This window comes from Galdieria sulphuraria, assembly GCF_000341285.1.
Source record: "Galdieria sulphuraria unplaced genomic scaffold scaf_15, whole genome shotgun sequence".
In the NCBI taxonomy this organism is placed as follows: domain Eukaryota; phylum Rhodophyta; class Bangiophyceae; order Galdieriales; family Galdieriaceae; genus Galdieria; species Galdieria sulphuraria.
Window position 1 is genome coordinate 130161 of NW_005178460.1, and position 17229 is coordinate 147389.

A 17229-nucleotide genomic window follows, 5' to 3' on the forward strand; every position below is an offset into this window, starting at 1 on the left:
TCGACGGAGTAAACTCGATAACATAATCGGATTGTTTTGGTGAATTGGATTGTATGAACGCAAGAGAGCCATAAGGAGCGATATAACCTGATATATTTGTTATCGAGTACCGTTATCTTTTTAGTCTTGTGTATCGTTTGAATTTTTGGTCATGTCGTTTCCTCCAAAGTTCCGAAACTATTTATTAGCTCAAAAAGGTCAGCCTGTTTCAGTAGAACAACTGGAACAAGTTGCCGACCAACGTAAGTCCTATTTCCAAAGACAACAATCACCAGCTTCCAGTAGTAGTACTGCTTGGAGTGAACAAAAAGAAACTGAGATAGTAGACTATTTATTGCCACTATTGTCTATAATTGCTGCCTTTTCGGAAAGTCAACTGGACGAGCGTTTGGAACGCCCTTTGGTTGCATTGTTGCGTTGCTACGAAGAGTTTTTACATAGTGGAAAAAAAGATTGGTTGCAATCAAGAGAGGAAGCTTTCCAGCATTGGATTGCGGACAAGTTGGGTTGGGTTTGTGATAGTCAACAAGCGCAGAATTTCTTATCTCTATTGGACTCGCTAGCAAGTGATACCAAAACCTTGCTGATTTTTCGACGAGGAGAAGAAAAATGTCTATCGAGACAATTAGAACGCTGTTTTCATCGAGCTTGCCAAAGACGACGATGGGAAAACTATGTCAAGTCATCAAATAATGAATTTCTTCAATTGGATCAACCAAAAATACCGGTTGCGACAGACGAATGGTTGAGTTGTTATCCGGAGTGGAACAGCGAATTTGAGCAGGAAATATTGCAAAAATTGGAAAAGATACGAAAGCAAGTCAACAAGGAAGAAAATGTGTCCCCTATACAAGAGATTTATGACAGATGTAGAGAATGTTTTCGACAAATGTATTCTTTAAACGAGCAACAACAACAAAAGAATGTATCATTAGAAGAAGAAGAACAAAAGGTTTTAGATGACTGTATGCAATCTATTTTTGGTGTCCTTACGACATCTCAATCTTCAGAACAACTGCAGGAACAACTTTTTGATCTGGTTGGAGATTTTGAATTGGTTTCGGAACTTTTACAGCGTCGAGAAGAGTTGATTCGTGTTTATTATCCTAAAGAAGAAGATGAATATATACAAAGTGCTTCTTCTTTGGCTGAAAGTTCGAATGCGACAAATGCTTCTTCCATTCGTACTCAGTCTATGTTATCTGAACAGTTGGAAGCTTTATCTCTTCAAGGCGAGAATGGCTACTATGCAAATGAACCATTCCTAAAAATGAGTTTGCCAAAAGGAAGTACGCGTCAAAGCTATGTAGGTTATGAAGAATATTGGATACCACCAACAAATAATAGAATACCGGATGAAAACCATCTTTTGAGAATATCACAAGAAGTAGATTCCTGTTTTCTTCCAGTTTTCAAAGATATTACCTTTTTGAATCCTATTCAATCCAAGGTTTTTCATACTGCTTATCATACCAATGAGAACCTTTTGATTTGTGCTCCAACGGGGGCAGGTAAAACCAACGTTGCTTTATTAACTGTTCTTCATGTATTGAAAGATAAATTAATTCATCATCAAGTAACTGATGGACCTCGAATCGTCTATATAGCCCCCATGAAAGCTTTGGCTTCTGAAGTTACCGAGAATTTTAGGCGACGTTTAAAGTGTTTGGAAGTTGTTGTAGAAGAAATGACTGGAGATATGCAACTGAGTTATCAAGAAGCGAAAAAGACGGACATGATTGTTACTACTCCTGAGAAATGGGATATTGTTACTCGCAAAGGTACCGATAGTTCAGATGATTCAAGTCTCCATGCAAATTTACAACTTTTGATTATCGATGAAATTCACTTGTTACATGAACTTCGTGGGGTTATTTTAGAAGCAGTCATTGCAAGAACCTTGAAAATGGTGGAGAGAAATCAAAGAATGATAAGACTCGTTGGTTTATCTGCAACATTACCCAACTATGAAGATATTGCTGAATTTTTAAGGGTGAATAGAGACCAAGGTCTTTATTATTTTGATGCATCTTATAGACCTGTTCCTTTATCTTTAACATTTATTGGTTTGAGTTCTCGTCTACCCGAAGAGGAAGGAGAACTACAACAACAACAACTGGAAAAGGAAAGTTTGACCAGTCTTGTGAACGAAAAGATGCCAAAAAAGAAGACCGATGCTATACAATTGCGTCAAGAATGGATGAATAAGCTTTGTTTTGAACAATTACAAAAATTTCTACAACGTCAACAACAAGTCCTGGTATTTGTTCATTCCCGACATGATACGTCAAGGACAGCAAGAGCTTTTCTTCAGTATATCAACAAACATGGTCTTTCTCATTTATTAGGTGATACAGATGAGGAGTCCACCAACCCAATAAAAGTGGGACAGTTCAAGTCTTCCGATTTGCGAGAGTTTGTTTCGTCAAACGTTGCCATCCATCATGCTGGATTGTTGCGTTCTGATCGTTCCTATGTTGAAGAACTGTTTCGACAGGGCTTATTAAGAGTTGTCATATGTACTGCAACTTTAGCATGGGGAGTCAATCTTCCAGCACATGCCGTAATCATTAAAGGAACACAAATCTATGATGCTTCTCGTGGTGGTTTTACTGAATTGGGTTTGTTGGATGTTATGCAAATATTTGGACGAGCAGGCAGACCTCAGTTTGATACGGAAGGAGAGGCGGTAATGATTACCACACATCAGCAATTACCCTTTTATTTAAGATTGCTTACTAGCCAGTTGCCCATTGAAAGCCAATTATGTCATTTGAGTTGTTTAGCAGACCATTTGAATGCAGAGATTGTACTTGGAAACATTTCCAATGTGATGCAGGGAGTGGAGTGGTTAGAGTACACCTATCTTGCAACTCGAATGCGTAAGAACCCCTTAGCTTATGGAATCTCATGGCAAGAATTGTTGTATGATCCCAGTTTGATGACCAAAAAGCGTGAAATGATCATCGCAAGTGCCAAAATATTAGATGAAGCCAGAATGATTCGTTTTGACTCCTTAAATGAGGTCTTTTACAGTACCGAACTGGGAAGGATTGCTTCCCACTTTTATGTTTGTAATGGAACGGTTCATAAATGGAACGAAATGTTGAGAGCAGATTTTACAGACTCGGAAGTCATTCGAGCTTTGAGTATGGCTGATGAAATGGAGACTATAAAATTTCGAGATGATGAATTACCAGAGTTGCTAGAATTATCTAAAAAGTGTCCTATTCGTATTCTTGGTGCATTGGAAAACTCCAAAGTGGTGATACTTTTACAAAGTTATATTTCGAGGTTACCCATTCACACATCAGCTTTGATATCCGATACTCAATTTATTGTACAAAACGCCGGTCGATTGGCACAAGCTTTATTTGAAATAGTTTTAGGAAGAGCATGGCCAAGTCTTTCTTATACAATATTGCAATTGTGTCGTTCATTACAACGTAGGATATGGCCATTTCAACATCCACTTCGTCAACTGGCTGGAGATGGAGAACGCAAGAAACATTCTTCCAACAAACATCCTCACATATCTGCTGAAATTTGTTACAAGTTGGAACAATTAGGTCCTAGTGGAGAATTTTCTCACTTAACGGAACTTGGTGTCGATGAGTTATCTAGTGCACTTCGAGCACCTCAAGCAGCTAAAAATGTCATGCGTTGTATATCTTTGGTACCACAACTTTATTTAGAAGCAGAAGCATTTCCATTGACATCCACTGTCATTCAAATACAATTATCCTGGAAACCACATTTTTATTGGAACGATCATTTACATGGTATATTAGAAAGTCAAGAAAGACATCCAGAAAGTTGGTGGTTGTGGGTAGAAGATACGGAAACTGAACAAATTTATCATTCGGAACAAATTTCAGTAACCAAACGATTAGCGCAAGAGTATTGGAAGCATCCAGATAAGGAACCACAAACCAGGAATTTTTCCATTGCTGTTTATGAACCGATTTCTCCGCAATATGTGATACGTGCATGTTCTGCCCATTGGCACAGCGCAGATACTGTCGTTGCTATTTCCTTTTATGGAATGCAGTTGCCTCGACATGAAACTGTGTATACGAATTTGCTGGATTTACAACCTTTGCATCGCTCCTGTTTGTTTTTGGGTAGTCATTTGGAACAAGTTTTGTATCCCAATATTCGTTATTTTAATCCATTGCAAACTCAAGTATTTCATGTTGCTTATCACACGGATGAAAATATATTGTTTGCTGCCCCAACTGGTTCAGGTAAAACTGCTATTGCGGAGTTTGCTATGTTACGTTGTATGAGGACTACAAAAGAACGAGGAATCATGGGACTTCCTGGTCTTATCGTGTACATTGCACCTTTGAAAGCTTTGGTACGAGAAAGAGCGCAGGATTGGAGAAAACGTTTCGGTGATCCCAGTTTAGGTAAAGTTATTGTCGAGTTGACTGGAGATGATTCTCCTGCTAATATTTCAACGACATTGAAATATGCGGATATCATTTGTACTACACCTGAAAAGTGGGATTCCATATCTCGAAGTTGGAGGAGAAGGAAACAAGTACTTGAAGTGACATTGTATATATTGGATGAAGTGCATTTATTGGGATCTGAGAGGGGTCCCGTATTGGAAATGATAGTGTCACGTGCGAAGAGATTGGCACTGAAGCACAACATTCCTGTGAGATGGATTGCTTTATCCACAGCATTGGCTAATCCTGTTGACCTGGCTAGTTGGCTTGGAGTAGAAGACGTAGGAATGTTCAATTTTCGTCCGAGTGTTCGTCCTGTACCTTGTGAAGTACATATTATGGGTGTTGCAGGTAAAAATTATAGTCCACGAATGACTGCCATGAACAAACCAGCATATCAAGCCATTAGACAATATTCACCTCACAAGCCTGTTCTTATCTTTGTATCTTCTCGAAGACAAACGAGAAGGACAGCTTTAGAAATGATCCGATGTGCAGCATCTGATGGAAATCCTCATTTCTTTCTCAAATCAGATATCTCTAAAGAATTTGCCTCCATTGAAGACTCCAGTTTGAAGAGTACTTTGGAATATGGAGTAGGTATTCATCATGGAGGCTTATTAGAAAATGACCGCATAGTAGTTGAACAGCTTTTTGCTTCCGGTAAAATTCATTTGTTGGTTAGTACTGCAACTTTGGCTTGGGGTGTCAATCTTCCTGCACATTTGGTTATTATCAAAGGAACTGAATATTATGATGCGAAATCGAAAACTTATGTAGATATGCCAATCACAGATATTCTTCAAATGATGGTAAGCCTAACACTATTGCATCATATCAATTCTCATCAACATCCGTAATTTAGGGTCGTGCTGGTCGTCCACAATACGATGAAAAATGTTTTGCTTTTATTTTAGTTCATGAACCGAAGAAAAACTTTTATAAGAAATTTTTATACGAGCCATTTCCCGTGGAGTCCAATTTATTGAAACAATTGGAAGATCCTATCAATGCTGAAGTAGCTGGTGGTTGGATTCGAACAGCACAAGACGCTGTGGATTTTCTTACTTGGAGTTTCTTTTTTCGGCGATTATTGTGCAATCCTGCTTATTATCATTTGCAAAACGTAACTGCGAAAGATATATCGGAATATGCATCTCGTCTAGTACAAAATATTTTACAACGACTTGAAAAGGCAAACTGTATTACTGTCTTTTCATCAGAAGAAGAAACGGGTCAAGTGGATAACGATGTATCACAATCACCCAAACGTTGGTTGGAACCACAAGTGGAAAGACAACATCAACAAATTGTGAATGCTTTACAATCCAGTCGTACCGTCAATCTCTCGCCGATTGTTGCATCCACATTTTTTGGAAAGGTTGCAACTTTTTATTACTTGTCTTATAAAAGTGTTGGATGGTTGGCCAAAGTATGGACCCAAGGAGCCACCTTTATGACCGTTCTTATATGGTTAACAAGTTGTGAAGAATTTTCCGATATTCCTGTGAGACACAATGAAGATAACATCAATGCCGCATTGTTACAAGAAATTCAACAACAAATTTCTTTTTTAGCATCCAATCATAACGTTATAGCTTCTGCTTCTTTATATCAAGAAACTGTGTCTACATTGGAAAGAATTCATCAAACGGGTGATATGGAAGATCCTCATTGTAAAGCGCTGTTATTATTTTGTGCTCATTTGAGTCGTTGTTCTTTTTCGGTTGTTGATTATCATACCGATCTATTGACCGCATTGGAACAAGCTGGACGAGTTTTACAAGCAATGATTGATATTGCTATACAACGCGATGACATTGCCACTGCTATTACTTGTATTCATTTGAGTCAATGTTTATCTCAAGGTTGTTGGCCTTGGGAGTTTACATTTTTAAGAGTGATTAAAACACATTTACCTGAATGCGAACAGTGGTTGGTACAACAGTGTGGGATAAAGGAAACAGGTCAGGACTTTTATATGCATTGGAAAGATAGAAAAGCTTCTTGGTTACAGTCATTGGAAGAAAAACAACGACATACATTACAAAGATTATACTCCACTGTACCCGTTGTACAAATGCAAGCGCTATGGGACTTTGGTAACCATAACATTTTAGTGAAATGGAATGATAAAAAGCAACCTCGTGGTCTTTGGATATATCAAAAAAGGAGAGCTAATCAAGAAACTTGGTATTTAATACTGATAGACACAACTAGTGGCGGAATAGGTGCATTTCGAAGAATTCGATCATCCAAAAAAAATATAAATAAGATGCTATACCCAGAGAATGATTTGAATGGAGAGTCCTCAGCTCTTCTTTTACTGTCAGCAAATTATCGAGGAGTCGATCAAATGTGGCGTTGGGTGGACAACAAGTCTCAATTTCTTTCCAGTTATCAAGTTGCATGGAATGAATAAAACTTGGTTACCACTTTATTGCAACATGGAGCTGTCATCATCGCGACTATTCTTCATATCAAAATATCTTTTTCAATGGTGTGCCATAAATATTCCGCAATTCTACTTTGTGCTGCAGGAACTGGATGAAATGCCGATACTCCATAATTACCTTGCGGAGCAACAGGACCTAACGCTGCTAAAATAGGAACCTCTGAAAAGATCGTTTCAATATCTTCTTCCAACGAGACTGTCGGACCATATGCCCATTCCTCATGGCCACTACAATATTCATGATGTTTCATCAATTCGCGAATATCATTGACATAAGAACTACTGTCGGTTGCTGCAGTGAGCACTTTGGAGTTGAGTTCTTCCAACAATTGTTTGATTTGTGTTATTTTGGTACTGTTGTTCACCAAACCAGCCATATCGGGACATTGTAAGAGATTATTTTCATTGGTTGGATTCAAAGGTGAATAATAGGTTTGTACAATGATATGCGGCATTTTGTGAATAGCAGCACTAACATTGCCTTTAAGATAACTTATAGCTTTGACATATTCACTAGAAGTAAATACTCGAGTGCTTGTTAATGAAGAGGTCGATAAATTCAGTTGTTGTATCGTATTGAGGACATTTTGCAAAGAGACACCTACGTCAAGCGAAACTTGATAAATAGCTGTATCCACTAAAATCTGGGCAATATACTGATCATATGCTTGTTTCACTACCGCTGCAATTTCATCCAAAGGTGTTGGCTGCCCATCATCCGCTCCAAAACTCAACACGAGGATAGGAATATCATCGTCCGACCAGGAAATGGCCGACCAACTATCAACTAGTTGTTGAAGTTGAGAGAGTGTTGCATTTTTGGAAAGCTGAGGTTCTAAAAGACCATTGTGAATGGCACCGCCCGTACAAGCAAAATTGAAAACTTCTACACTTGCTTTGGTCTGGTTGACGTAAAAAGGCAATTGAAAAACGGAAGCAAAAGGAGAACGATGACACTCAGGATACGGTCCTAGCCAGTGTGGATGAAGATCTGTTGGTCCATTCCATATCGTACGAAGGTACTGAATGGCGTAATTGGGACTGGTGGTGTAACAGGGATTATAGGTTAACCCATATAAAGTACCTTCTCCAGAAGCTACAGAATCACCCAATGCAGCAACTCTAAGGTTAGGCTTAGCTTCTACACGATAAACTAGGAAAAATAATAAGAACGAAATAAGAAAATTACTAGAGCGCGTCATTGCTATATAAGTCTAAATAAACCAAAACCCCCCAAATGAAATAGAATTAACTAATTGGGGTAGCAGGTGCGGACCTCCCTGACTTTGTCCCGTGGAATTCAACATCACATTGGATGACTAATGGCTCAGTAGCAGCCGAAACACATTCGGAGTGGAGTAAGAAAGCAACAGATACCCTTAAGAACTCAAACTTTTAAAAAGTGTCGAAATTCCCTCTGAGAATACTTTGAGTGTAAAAACCTCAGTTGAATGATATTCTCAAACTTATCTGAAAACTGTTCTTTTTAAAAGTCACTTGTTGAATTGAAAAACAATGATCAGAATACAAAAAAAAGCGTATTGATAGTCTAGTTTAGCATCATAGACCAACTTGAATGCTTCTTGACGCTCAAAACAAAGTTACTAATATATCTTTTCGTTTTAAACAATCTCAAGAAATTTTAAAGATCTGAAGTGGGTTCAGATGGCTTTGTTTCAAAATAATAAAAGGATAAAAACATTTTCAAATAGCCAAAAGTTTAATTTCTCAAAAGAAAAAATAAGCAAAAATATTAAAAAAATACAGACAAACATTGACCGTTTTCCAGTCACGTCAACAAAGAAGAAGGCCATAGGCGGATCAAAATAATCCTTATGAAGGCTATACTCTTCAGGGCTTGGGTTTTGTTTTCGCAATCAATTGCACTAGGACTCTAAAGACAACTCTTTATTCCGTCACTTTAACACTAGTCATGCGTTGAAGAAATGAAATAAAGCAACCTTTACTGACAAAATAACCTGTCGTACAAAATCCAAAAACTTCAAGAACCAACAGAAGAATTGCAAGACAGCATGGCGTTAAATGGAATTCCATGATAATAAAAGTCATTGACTAAAGAAAAATTTAAATGGCCATTAAGTTTAACTACTTACGTTTAGGAGTCGATTTGGAATTAATAAAATAATCTACACAAGTCTCTTTTACGACATTTAATTTCTATGAAATAATATTATTTTTTTCATTAAAATTTAACCTTGAGTTATTTCTGTTTTTCAAATCATGTAATCTCATTGAACAGACATTCAAAGAAAAATGATAATAGAGTTAAATTGTTTGGGAATTAGTTTTTTGTATTATTTTCATAAATATTTTGTGAGAACAAAGTAAATAGCTGGAATGATTTAATTAATAAATAGTTTTGTCATTTGTTAAAAGTGCCTCAAGACAAATTCTTTTTTGGTACCCGTATTGACAGTTTTATATACTAAACGATTCTTGCACACATGGCATTTCAAAGATTTGTGAGAGTTTAATCTTTAAAAACCTATAATCCTCCAGTACAGAAAAAGTCGTAGCTTTTCAGGAAATTGTGTGCTATCAATATTCTATACGCCTCTTGCTTAGTTAGTAACGATATTTATGCCCTTTGGGTTCTTTGTTACAACCCTAGTATCACACGACTAGTGTGGCTGCTCTGCTTTGTCGGCGAACGTTGAAATGTGCTCAGGACTTGGTCTTATGAGGCAAGATCCTATTTATTTGGAACACGATACGGTTGCAAAGAGTTTACCATCGCTTGACTGGTTTGAAGGGTTTCAGATCTTCTTTACGATGAGTTTCGTCAACCTTTCAACAAACAAATACACAGAAAACTTGGATCATTTATTGCTTCGACTCTTCTTCCCACCCAAGCTGCTTCTTGATAAAATCATAAGGTTCTGAGTAATCAGTTGCGTCATCACCAAAGCCGTTCTCAAACAAAAAACGCCAACCACTTACCGATAAACCAAAACAGTGCGAGGCCTGCTGCCAAACCCCATCGACAAGCAGCAGCCGTATCGGGTACTTTCCATCTTCTTACAACCCACTGTGTTCTACGAAATATTTTGGGCAGTTCAGGGGACGTAAAGTCTGCCTCCTTCACGCTGAACCGTGCCATTATGAACACAACACCCAAACAAGAATGATGGGGATGAAATGAGGGATATTTGAAAACGACTCTACTACATTTTCCAACAGTTTATAAGAAATGAGTAGTTTCTGTATATAGTGTACATATTCTGTCAATATATTGTGTGTATCTTTTACAAAGCATAGTGGACAGGAAAACATGTTTAATCATCAATCAGGTTTGGATGGTACATCCACTCAGTATTCTCCGACGAATAGAAACTTGTAACAAACTATGCCTAAACAAAGTGTAAAGAGAACCAACGGACAACCACAATCTACAGACCAGCGTAAGTAGTTGTTTTCATTCTAGTGTACTAGAGAACCAAAATCATTCTCTTCAAAGAACTTGGTACATATCAAGAACTTTCAGAGTCGTTTGTGAGTGTACCACTTTCATCAGAACCACCACCAGATAGTCATTCTCCATTTGTTTTGGAGGACGAAGAGTTGTTTTCTTCAGCTCTTCGACATCAAAACGAGCAGGAGTGTTCTTCCGAGTCCCAAGTAGATAACCTATTTGAGCTATTGGGTTCTTCAGATGGAGGTGGTGTGAGCAAAGAAGACATTCGTGTGCTTTTAGATATTTATGATGGAGATGTGGATAGAGTAGCTAGTTGTTTATTGGAACAGGATTTCTCTTCATTACAGTTGGTGAAAGACTTTCAGTTGGCCCATACGCTTCAAGAAGAAGAACAACGACATTCTACTCGTTTTATTCAACAACAAGAAGATGATACGACTACCTATAGTGGAACACCACTTCCAGCTTCTTCACGTGAACGTTTTATTCATTCTGTGAAGGAAATTTTGATTCCTCAACTTGCCAACGAACTGGTTGGAATGCACTTTCCGGATATAGAAAACGATGGACAGAAATACGAGTATCATTTACGCAATCTTTCATTGGAGTTGTTGAATATTCCAATCGATCGAGTGCAAGTAACAGTAACCCATCCCGATATTCATGTGGATTGTGAAGATGTAGAATTGAAGATAGCCGTTGGTCATTGGGAATATCATAGAAAAGGTACTTTAAGTTTTCAAGATGATGGCCAAGCCCATGTTATTTTAAGTGGTATTCATGTTGGTTTGATCATTCGGTCTCACTTGGAGCAAGAACAAGAGTTGCCACATTTAGGTGTTCGCAAATGTATCGTTTCAGTGGGAGAAGTGCGTTTTCGATTTGCAGGTACAAAAGCCAGTTGGTTATATAATCTATTATCAACTCTTTTTCAAAGTCAATTGAAAAAGAATGTCGAAGCTGTATTACAAACCACTGTTTCCAGTGCTGTAGATAGTCAATTGAATCAATGGACACAATGGATATTTGCTCAGAATGAATAGAATGTTATTATTCTTTTCACCAACTTGTGGTTATCGTATCATAAACTTTACCAAGTTGTTTTTTGTTCGTAGATTAAGGAATAATACTAAAAGTGGACGTTGTAGTTGGTTTCAGTCGAGTTTCAAATGGACTGCGTCTTTATTATTACCCGTAGTACTTTGTAATAAAAAACGAGTGTCCTTTTGTACTATGAACCATAATTGTGCTAGGAATAGAACAAAGAACGTGTTGATAACGAGTATCAGTGTAGTGGTTTATGGAACGTTGTTATTCTATTATTGGATAATACGCATATTGAGAAAGATACAACAACTAGTTTGGGAGTTGAGTTGGTTAGTCGTGTATTCGTTTCAACAATATAGACAAGCTTGTGGACGAAAACCTTCAGATGGTATCCTAGTTGATAGAATAGAAGGTGGTGATGATTGGGTCACACGTGAAGAGTTTCAACAACTTGCCAAGGATGTCAAGATATTGAGTGAAATAGTAGCTCGACATAATATTCATTTATACAAAGCATTGAGAGAAGCTCCTAAAGAAGACCCATAAGAACACGTCATCATTTCCTTAATCTGAATAAAGCCATTCTTCCTTTCCACGTACTTTACGCACCCTCAATCTTCTTGCTCAACGAAAAGAGATTCAGCAACGTTGGACGTCAAATGATATTTGTGGTTTGATCCACCGCGCACTGTATAACATGAAAAAGCCAATCACAGAAAAGTGTTGGATAGTTGGAAAAAAGAATATGTGGATTGCTTGGTTGACTGTGGCTATTTGTGCTTTGTGGTTGATGTGGAATATGGGGAAACATACTTCTCGGTGGTTATCTCCACACTCCACTATGGATAAGTCAATATGTCCCAACTTTTATTTCGACTTGGGAAGTAATGTGGGAGACTCTATTGTTCATTTTGTGTTGCATAATATTACAAGTGTGGGTTCAACTTCCAGTGCGTTGAGAAGATTTGCCAACCGCATAGGAGTTGTATCGAGTGAATATTGTGTTTATGGTTTTGAAGGAAATCCAATATTCAATGATGGACTCAAAAAGTTGGAGCAACTGTTACAAGGATATACGAAAAAGACAGAAATAAGGACGGAAACAGTGGTAACCGATGAAGATGGCACAACTCAATTGTATTTGGACTTGGTCAATGAAGATCACCATTTTTGGGGTTCTTCTATTCACAACGATACAAGAGATATCGTCAAAAGTGGTTCTCAAGCAGTCAATGTTACTGCTGTGGATTTTGCCAAGTTTTTGAAGCAACGAGTGGTGGATAAAAGAGAATGCAAAGGAACTGTTCCTATGGTAGTAGTTCGAATGGATATCGAAGGTGCAGAATATCGAGTCATAAGAAGCTTATTTGAACAAGGTCTTTTGTGTCATTATATTGATTATTTGATTGTAGAGTTTCATGAGGATAGTGCACCCATCAACAGTTCCATTCCACAAGTGTTGGCTTGGTTCATGGAGAATAATGATCGATGTCAAACTCAATTTATATTTGAAGATATAGAAAATGACTATTGAAAGTGAGAAAAGAGAACAAGGTTACCTCGATTATCTGTCATTGCCATATATTGACCATCCATAGAAATATTTCCTAATCCAGTCAATCATCATCCATAGAATAGGAACATTTTCAACTTACCTTGCATAGCATAAAAAGAATAATCATTTTCTTGACAAGTAACTTTCCATAATCTTGTTGCATAGGAATGTTGATGGTCATCGTTACTTTTGTAAGGATTCCATGTCCAAACTTCACTACTCGGTGAACCAAATAGACACCATCGAGGACAATTATCAAAATGACATATATTTCCTATGGCTTTCATTCCCGTAGTTATCCAAGTAACATGGTTTTGTTGTTGATCATCATCGTCCCAACATCTCATATCTAAAAGACTGAGATATCCATCACCATATCCCATCACAATATCATTCCTATAAATATACAAAAGTATTCATATATGATTACAAAAAATATCTATGAATAAAGAATTACTCTTTGACGTGATGTGAAAACATTTCTTGTTTATGCGCATTCCAATGAAATGCTTCCCTTCTTTGTCTAATATCCCAAGCATAAAATATTCCGTAATCAGTACTAGTGGTAATCATATGAGGAACTGAATCGACCACTTGAATGCTACTAAATGAGTGTCTTATAGGTGACCAATTCATCCATTGTCCTGAAAGGATATGATATTGTGTCAAACTTCCATCTTCGTGAGCACACCATAAAGTCTTATCGTTGATAGAATAGGCCATTTCTCTTATAGTTGCTTTAGTAAGTGACTCTTCATTCGATTGTAAATGGGATTTTGTGATAGAATCGATAAGTAAGAGTTGGTCATTCTCTATTTGAAAGAAATGCAGTGAAGAATCTTCAAATGCAGCAACTATCTTATCGGATGAAATACTTATCACATCATCTATAGCACAAGTTGTTACATAACCATTCCATTGCAAAGTCATTGGAGTGTGAGAAAGACAATCAGAAAAGGAAACAGCAAATAGTTCATGTTTAAGATAGGATGGTTGTAATGGAATGCTACGAGTACCTAAGATGATGAGTGACTTTTCTGAAAGTATAACTGGACGTGTACAAAGAGGAATAACTGGATTTGACTTTAGAGTTTGAGAAGCAACACTATTCCAATCCAATATACAAACATCGAATAATTTCTTCAACATGATAATGGAAGAAAAGAATAAAGAAAATATCCTTCTTTATATATCAAGAAATAGACAAATGACTCATTTTCTGTTGGCAAAACGATAAATTCATTCAAAGAAAAAAAGAAGAATGGGTAAATATGATATTGGATGGTCACTTTTCTTACAGGTCATCTTTTATGATATACATACACAACTTTAGGTCTTTGGAACAGATGTCAAACGACTAGACTCCCACTTGGCTTCAAACTGAGACTTTAATTTCTAAATCAACAGAGTTTGTTTTCTCTATGGGAAGACATTTTGTGCTTACTTGTTTGGTACGTATTTGTTCTCCAAGTATTTCCATTTCTTTGTTTAGACTACTTATCAACGTATCATAATCCTCCAACACAAATAAACGACCCACGCTTTGATAACTATACTCCCCCATAACACACAAAAAAAAAAGAGAATCAAACATAATTCATGAATAATCAAAGTGCTGTTGTACATACACGGTAGGTTTGTGATGGGTGCTAGCTTGCAGTTGCTATTCCAAATACTTAAACTCAAAATAGATTCAAAACAATTAATTACCTGCAACGTAATTTCTTTGATTCTTTTTTCCCGTTCTAGTGACTCTATTTGTGAAGCAAGAGTATAGATGTGTCTTTGAAGTTCATATAAACGTTGCAAGTCTTCCTTACGCAATTGCCCAACGGTTTCTTCCATCGATTTTACAAATCCACAACAAAATGGAGTTTATTCATCTCTTTGAATGATCACTTATCGGTTTTCATGGATTCTATCACAGAGCTTTCAAAATAGATATCATTCTTCTCTGAATCTTTTTCAAAGGATGATGATGAATGAAAGAGAATATCTTCTTCTTCACAACGAGGATCATAAGTTCCCATTTCTTCCGAATTTTTTAAAAATTCTGCATATCTTTGTTTTCCTAATCGATATGTGTTCCAATATGCTGAAAACAATGTAAGGTCCTTGTAATCCACAGGTAAGGAAGCTACATAATCGAGTCGTTTCTTGGTCAACAAATTTTCTCTTCTTGCTAAATAAGCAGCAAATGAAGTACAATATTGACGATATTGGGATGCAGATGAGAAACATTTGTTTTTAAGAAATCCCAACCCGTTGAAATCTCCATCAACTTGTACTTGGTCCAACTGTTCTTGACCCACTCCCCAATGGACGGCAAAACGTGCAGCATAACGACGACGCAATTCTACAAACCTGGTATCTTCTCCAAGTAAGGAACGATGAGAATATTCGGGAACAAAAAATGTACAAATAATGAGACCTAGAAATTCCATTCCTCCATAAAACCACATCGTCTTTCTTAATCCTTCATCATTTTGTTGTACTCCACCTGACCAATTACGCCATATTGTTGGAAAAGTGGTAGTGCCTACAATACCTCCCATCTTTCCTAAGGATGATGCAATACCATACATAGTGGCCCGAATTCTGGTAGGAAATGCTTCAGCAGGAACCAAATAAACTGGTATAAATACAAAGTTTTGAAACCTAAAAGAAACATCGAAATAGATTTTCATAAATACAAAAGATAAAGAGAAATACCAACCCTCCAACAAATGTACTCCATATGATCCAAGCAATGGGTTGGGCTTTCAATTGCCAAAAGAATCCAGTGTTGATAATCTGAGTAGCTGCTAAGAACAACCAACCAAACATTTCTGTCTTTCTACGTCCCCACTTATCAACCACAAAAGCTGCAACAAATGGCATCCAAACACCCCAAGCAGCTCCTTCAGCTAAAGATAACCATACAGACTTGAATAATGATACTCCAATAACATGTTGGAGAATAAGATTTCCAAAGGTTCCTTGACTGTAATTGATCCAATCAATAAGAAACCACATAATGACGGTTCCTACCGTACGTGGTATAAAGTGACGACAAATGACATACAGATCCAACACATCATATCTTCTTCCTTTGCGTTGTTGTTCCTTTTTAAACATGAGGGAGTTTTTCATCTTAGTACGAAATATTAAAACAGTAATCACTGGAATGGTTGCTATTCCAAATGAAAGTCTGGCTACCACATTCCAGTTGCAACCAGATGCTGCTCCAAGATATGCATTTCTACAAGCAATGGCTATCAATATGAGTTGAACGACAAACGGAGCATAATTTCCCAAAGTCTCCAAACACATGACAAGAATAGCTACTCTTCTACCTCGATTCTTAGTATCCAACTGCTCACTGTCTTCCATCACGTTGGGTACATTACAAGTATATTCACCACCCATACCAATACCAGCTACTCCAAGAGCAATGACCATCATCCATATAGCACCAACATGACTCGTTCCATTCATAGCAACTCCCAAAATATTTCCCAATAAAACAAAACAAGAACACATGATGAGACCTTTCTTTCGACCAAAGAAATCAGCTATGAACCCAAAAATAAGCAGTCCAAACATAACGCCATACAACATGGAAACTCCAACGGCTGCTTGTAAAGTATTATCATCATTGACACTGGGAAAAATATCCGAAAACATGGTCAATAAAACAGAGTTGATATCATACATATATCCATTGACAAAGAACCCTGCAGCTGTTCCAAAAGCATTGAATCGAATAGCAACCTTATCCTCCTCAGTTAGAGCTTCCAACTTGTTGCCATCAATGGCACCTTTTGAGGCTTTGGTTTCTTGTTCTAAAGTACAAGTAGAACGCTGTAATTCTTGAGAAGTCCGTACAATTTGTTCATTTACCAACTCCAAAAAAGGACCAGAGGAATTCATGATAACCAAATAGAAGATAACAATAGTGGGCTGATTGTGTTCTTTTTAAAAGAAAGTTTTGTCCATTTGGACAGTTGATCCATCCCTTGAAATCGTTGATGGAACAATTCATTGGATTCATCGATCATCAACGGATCATGGGATGACTATGGATATCCTTGATGGAAAGAAAGATTGATAGAGAGCAGAGCTTACCATATTGAAAGGAAATAACGTGTCCATGGGATGTCTCGGTACAATTTCTAGAGTTTCCGTTTAAAATGATTGAGAACCATTGGTGTGCAACAAAAGGTCAAAGTTGGTAACATTCTTGTTAGGCGTTGTATAAATATTTTTCTTTCAACAACTAGAAGGAAACTTGATAATG

At 37.2% G+C, this 17229-nt stretch overlaps 7 protein-coding genes across 7 annotated transcripts; 3 read left to right on the plus strand and 4 right to left on the minus strand.

Moving 5' to 3' along the window:
* The first annotated feature begins 120 nt into the window (after window positions 1-120).
* On the plus strand, window positions 121-6901 carry Gasu_21970 (ATP-dependent RNA helicase). The gene is made up of 2 exons (XM_005706988.1): window positions 121-5269; window positions 5323-6901. Exons 1-2 carry the CDS (start codon window positions 152-154, stop codon window positions 6877-6879), a joined length of 6675 nt encoding a protein of 2224 aa, XP_005707045.1. The 5' UTR covers window positions 121-151; the 3' UTR covers window positions 6880-6901.
* A 4-nt stretch (window positions 6902-6905) lies between these two features.
* On the minus strand, window positions 6906-8170 carry Gasu_21980 (uncharacterized protein). The gene has a single exon (XM_005706989.1). The coding sequence runs from the start codon at window positions 8112-8114 to the stop codon at window positions 6933-6935; it is 1182 nt and encodes a 393-aa protein (XP_005707046.1). The 5' UTR covers window positions 8115-8170; the 3' UTR covers window positions 6906-6932.
* Window positions 8171-9259: 1089 nt separating this feature from the next.
* Gasu_21990 (uncharacterized protein) lies at window positions 9260-10140 on the minus strand. The gene is made up of 2 exons (XM_005706990.1): window positions 9874-10140; window positions 9260-9812 (listed from the first exon to the last, which is right to left on the minus strand). Exons 1-2 carry the CDS (start codon window positions 10031-10033, stop codon window positions 9757-9759), a joined length of 216 nt encoding a protein of 71 aa, XP_005707047.1. The 5' UTR covers window positions 10034-10140; the 3' UTR covers window positions 9260-9756.
* Window positions 10141-10190: 50 nt separating this feature from the next.
* On the plus strand, window positions 10191-12021 carry Gasu_22000 (uncharacterized protein). Its single transcript, XM_005706991.1, has 2 exons — window positions 10191-10334; window positions 10391-12021. The coding sequence occupies exons 1-2, from the start codon at window positions 10280-10282 to the stop codon at window positions 11389-11391; spliced, it is 1056 nt and encodes a 351-aa protein (XP_005707048.1). The 5' UTR covers window positions 10191-10279; the 3' UTR covers window positions 11392-12021.
* A 29-nt stretch (window positions 12022-12050) lies between these two features.
* Window positions 12051-13080, plus strand: Gasu_22010 (uncharacterized protein). The gene has a single exon (XM_005706992.1). The coding sequence runs from the start codon at window positions 12195-12197 to the stop codon at window positions 12927-12929; it is 735 nt and encodes a 244-aa protein (XP_005707049.1). The 5' UTR covers window positions 12051-12194; the 3' UTR covers window positions 12930-13080.
* Window positions 13081-14072: 992 nt separating this feature from the next.
* Window positions 14073-14800, minus strand: Gasu_22020 (uncharacterized protein). Its single transcript, XM_005706993.1, has 4 exons — window positions 14661-14800; window positions 14579-14613; window positions 14395-14500; window positions 14073-14345 (listed from the first exon to the last, which is right to left on the minus strand). Exons 1-4 carry the CDS (start codon window positions 14793-14795, stop codon window positions 14280-14282), a joined length of 342 nt encoding a protein of 113 aa, XP_005707050.1. The 5' UTR covers window positions 14796-14800; the 3' UTR covers window positions 14073-14279.
* Window positions 14801-14809: 9 nt separating this feature from the next.
* Window positions 14810-16890, minus strand: Gasu_22030 (MFS transporter, PHS family, inorganic phosphate transporter). Its single transcript, XM_005706994.1, has 2 exons — window positions 15667-16890; window positions 14810-15608 (listed from the first exon to the last, which is right to left on the minus strand). Exons 1-2 carry the CDS (start codon window positions 16860-16862, stop codon window positions 14846-14848), a joined length of 1959 nt encoding a protein of 652 aa, XP_005707051.1. The 5' UTR covers window positions 16863-16890; the 3' UTR covers window positions 14810-14845.
* Between the last annotated feature and the right edge of the window lie 339 nt (window positions 16891-17229).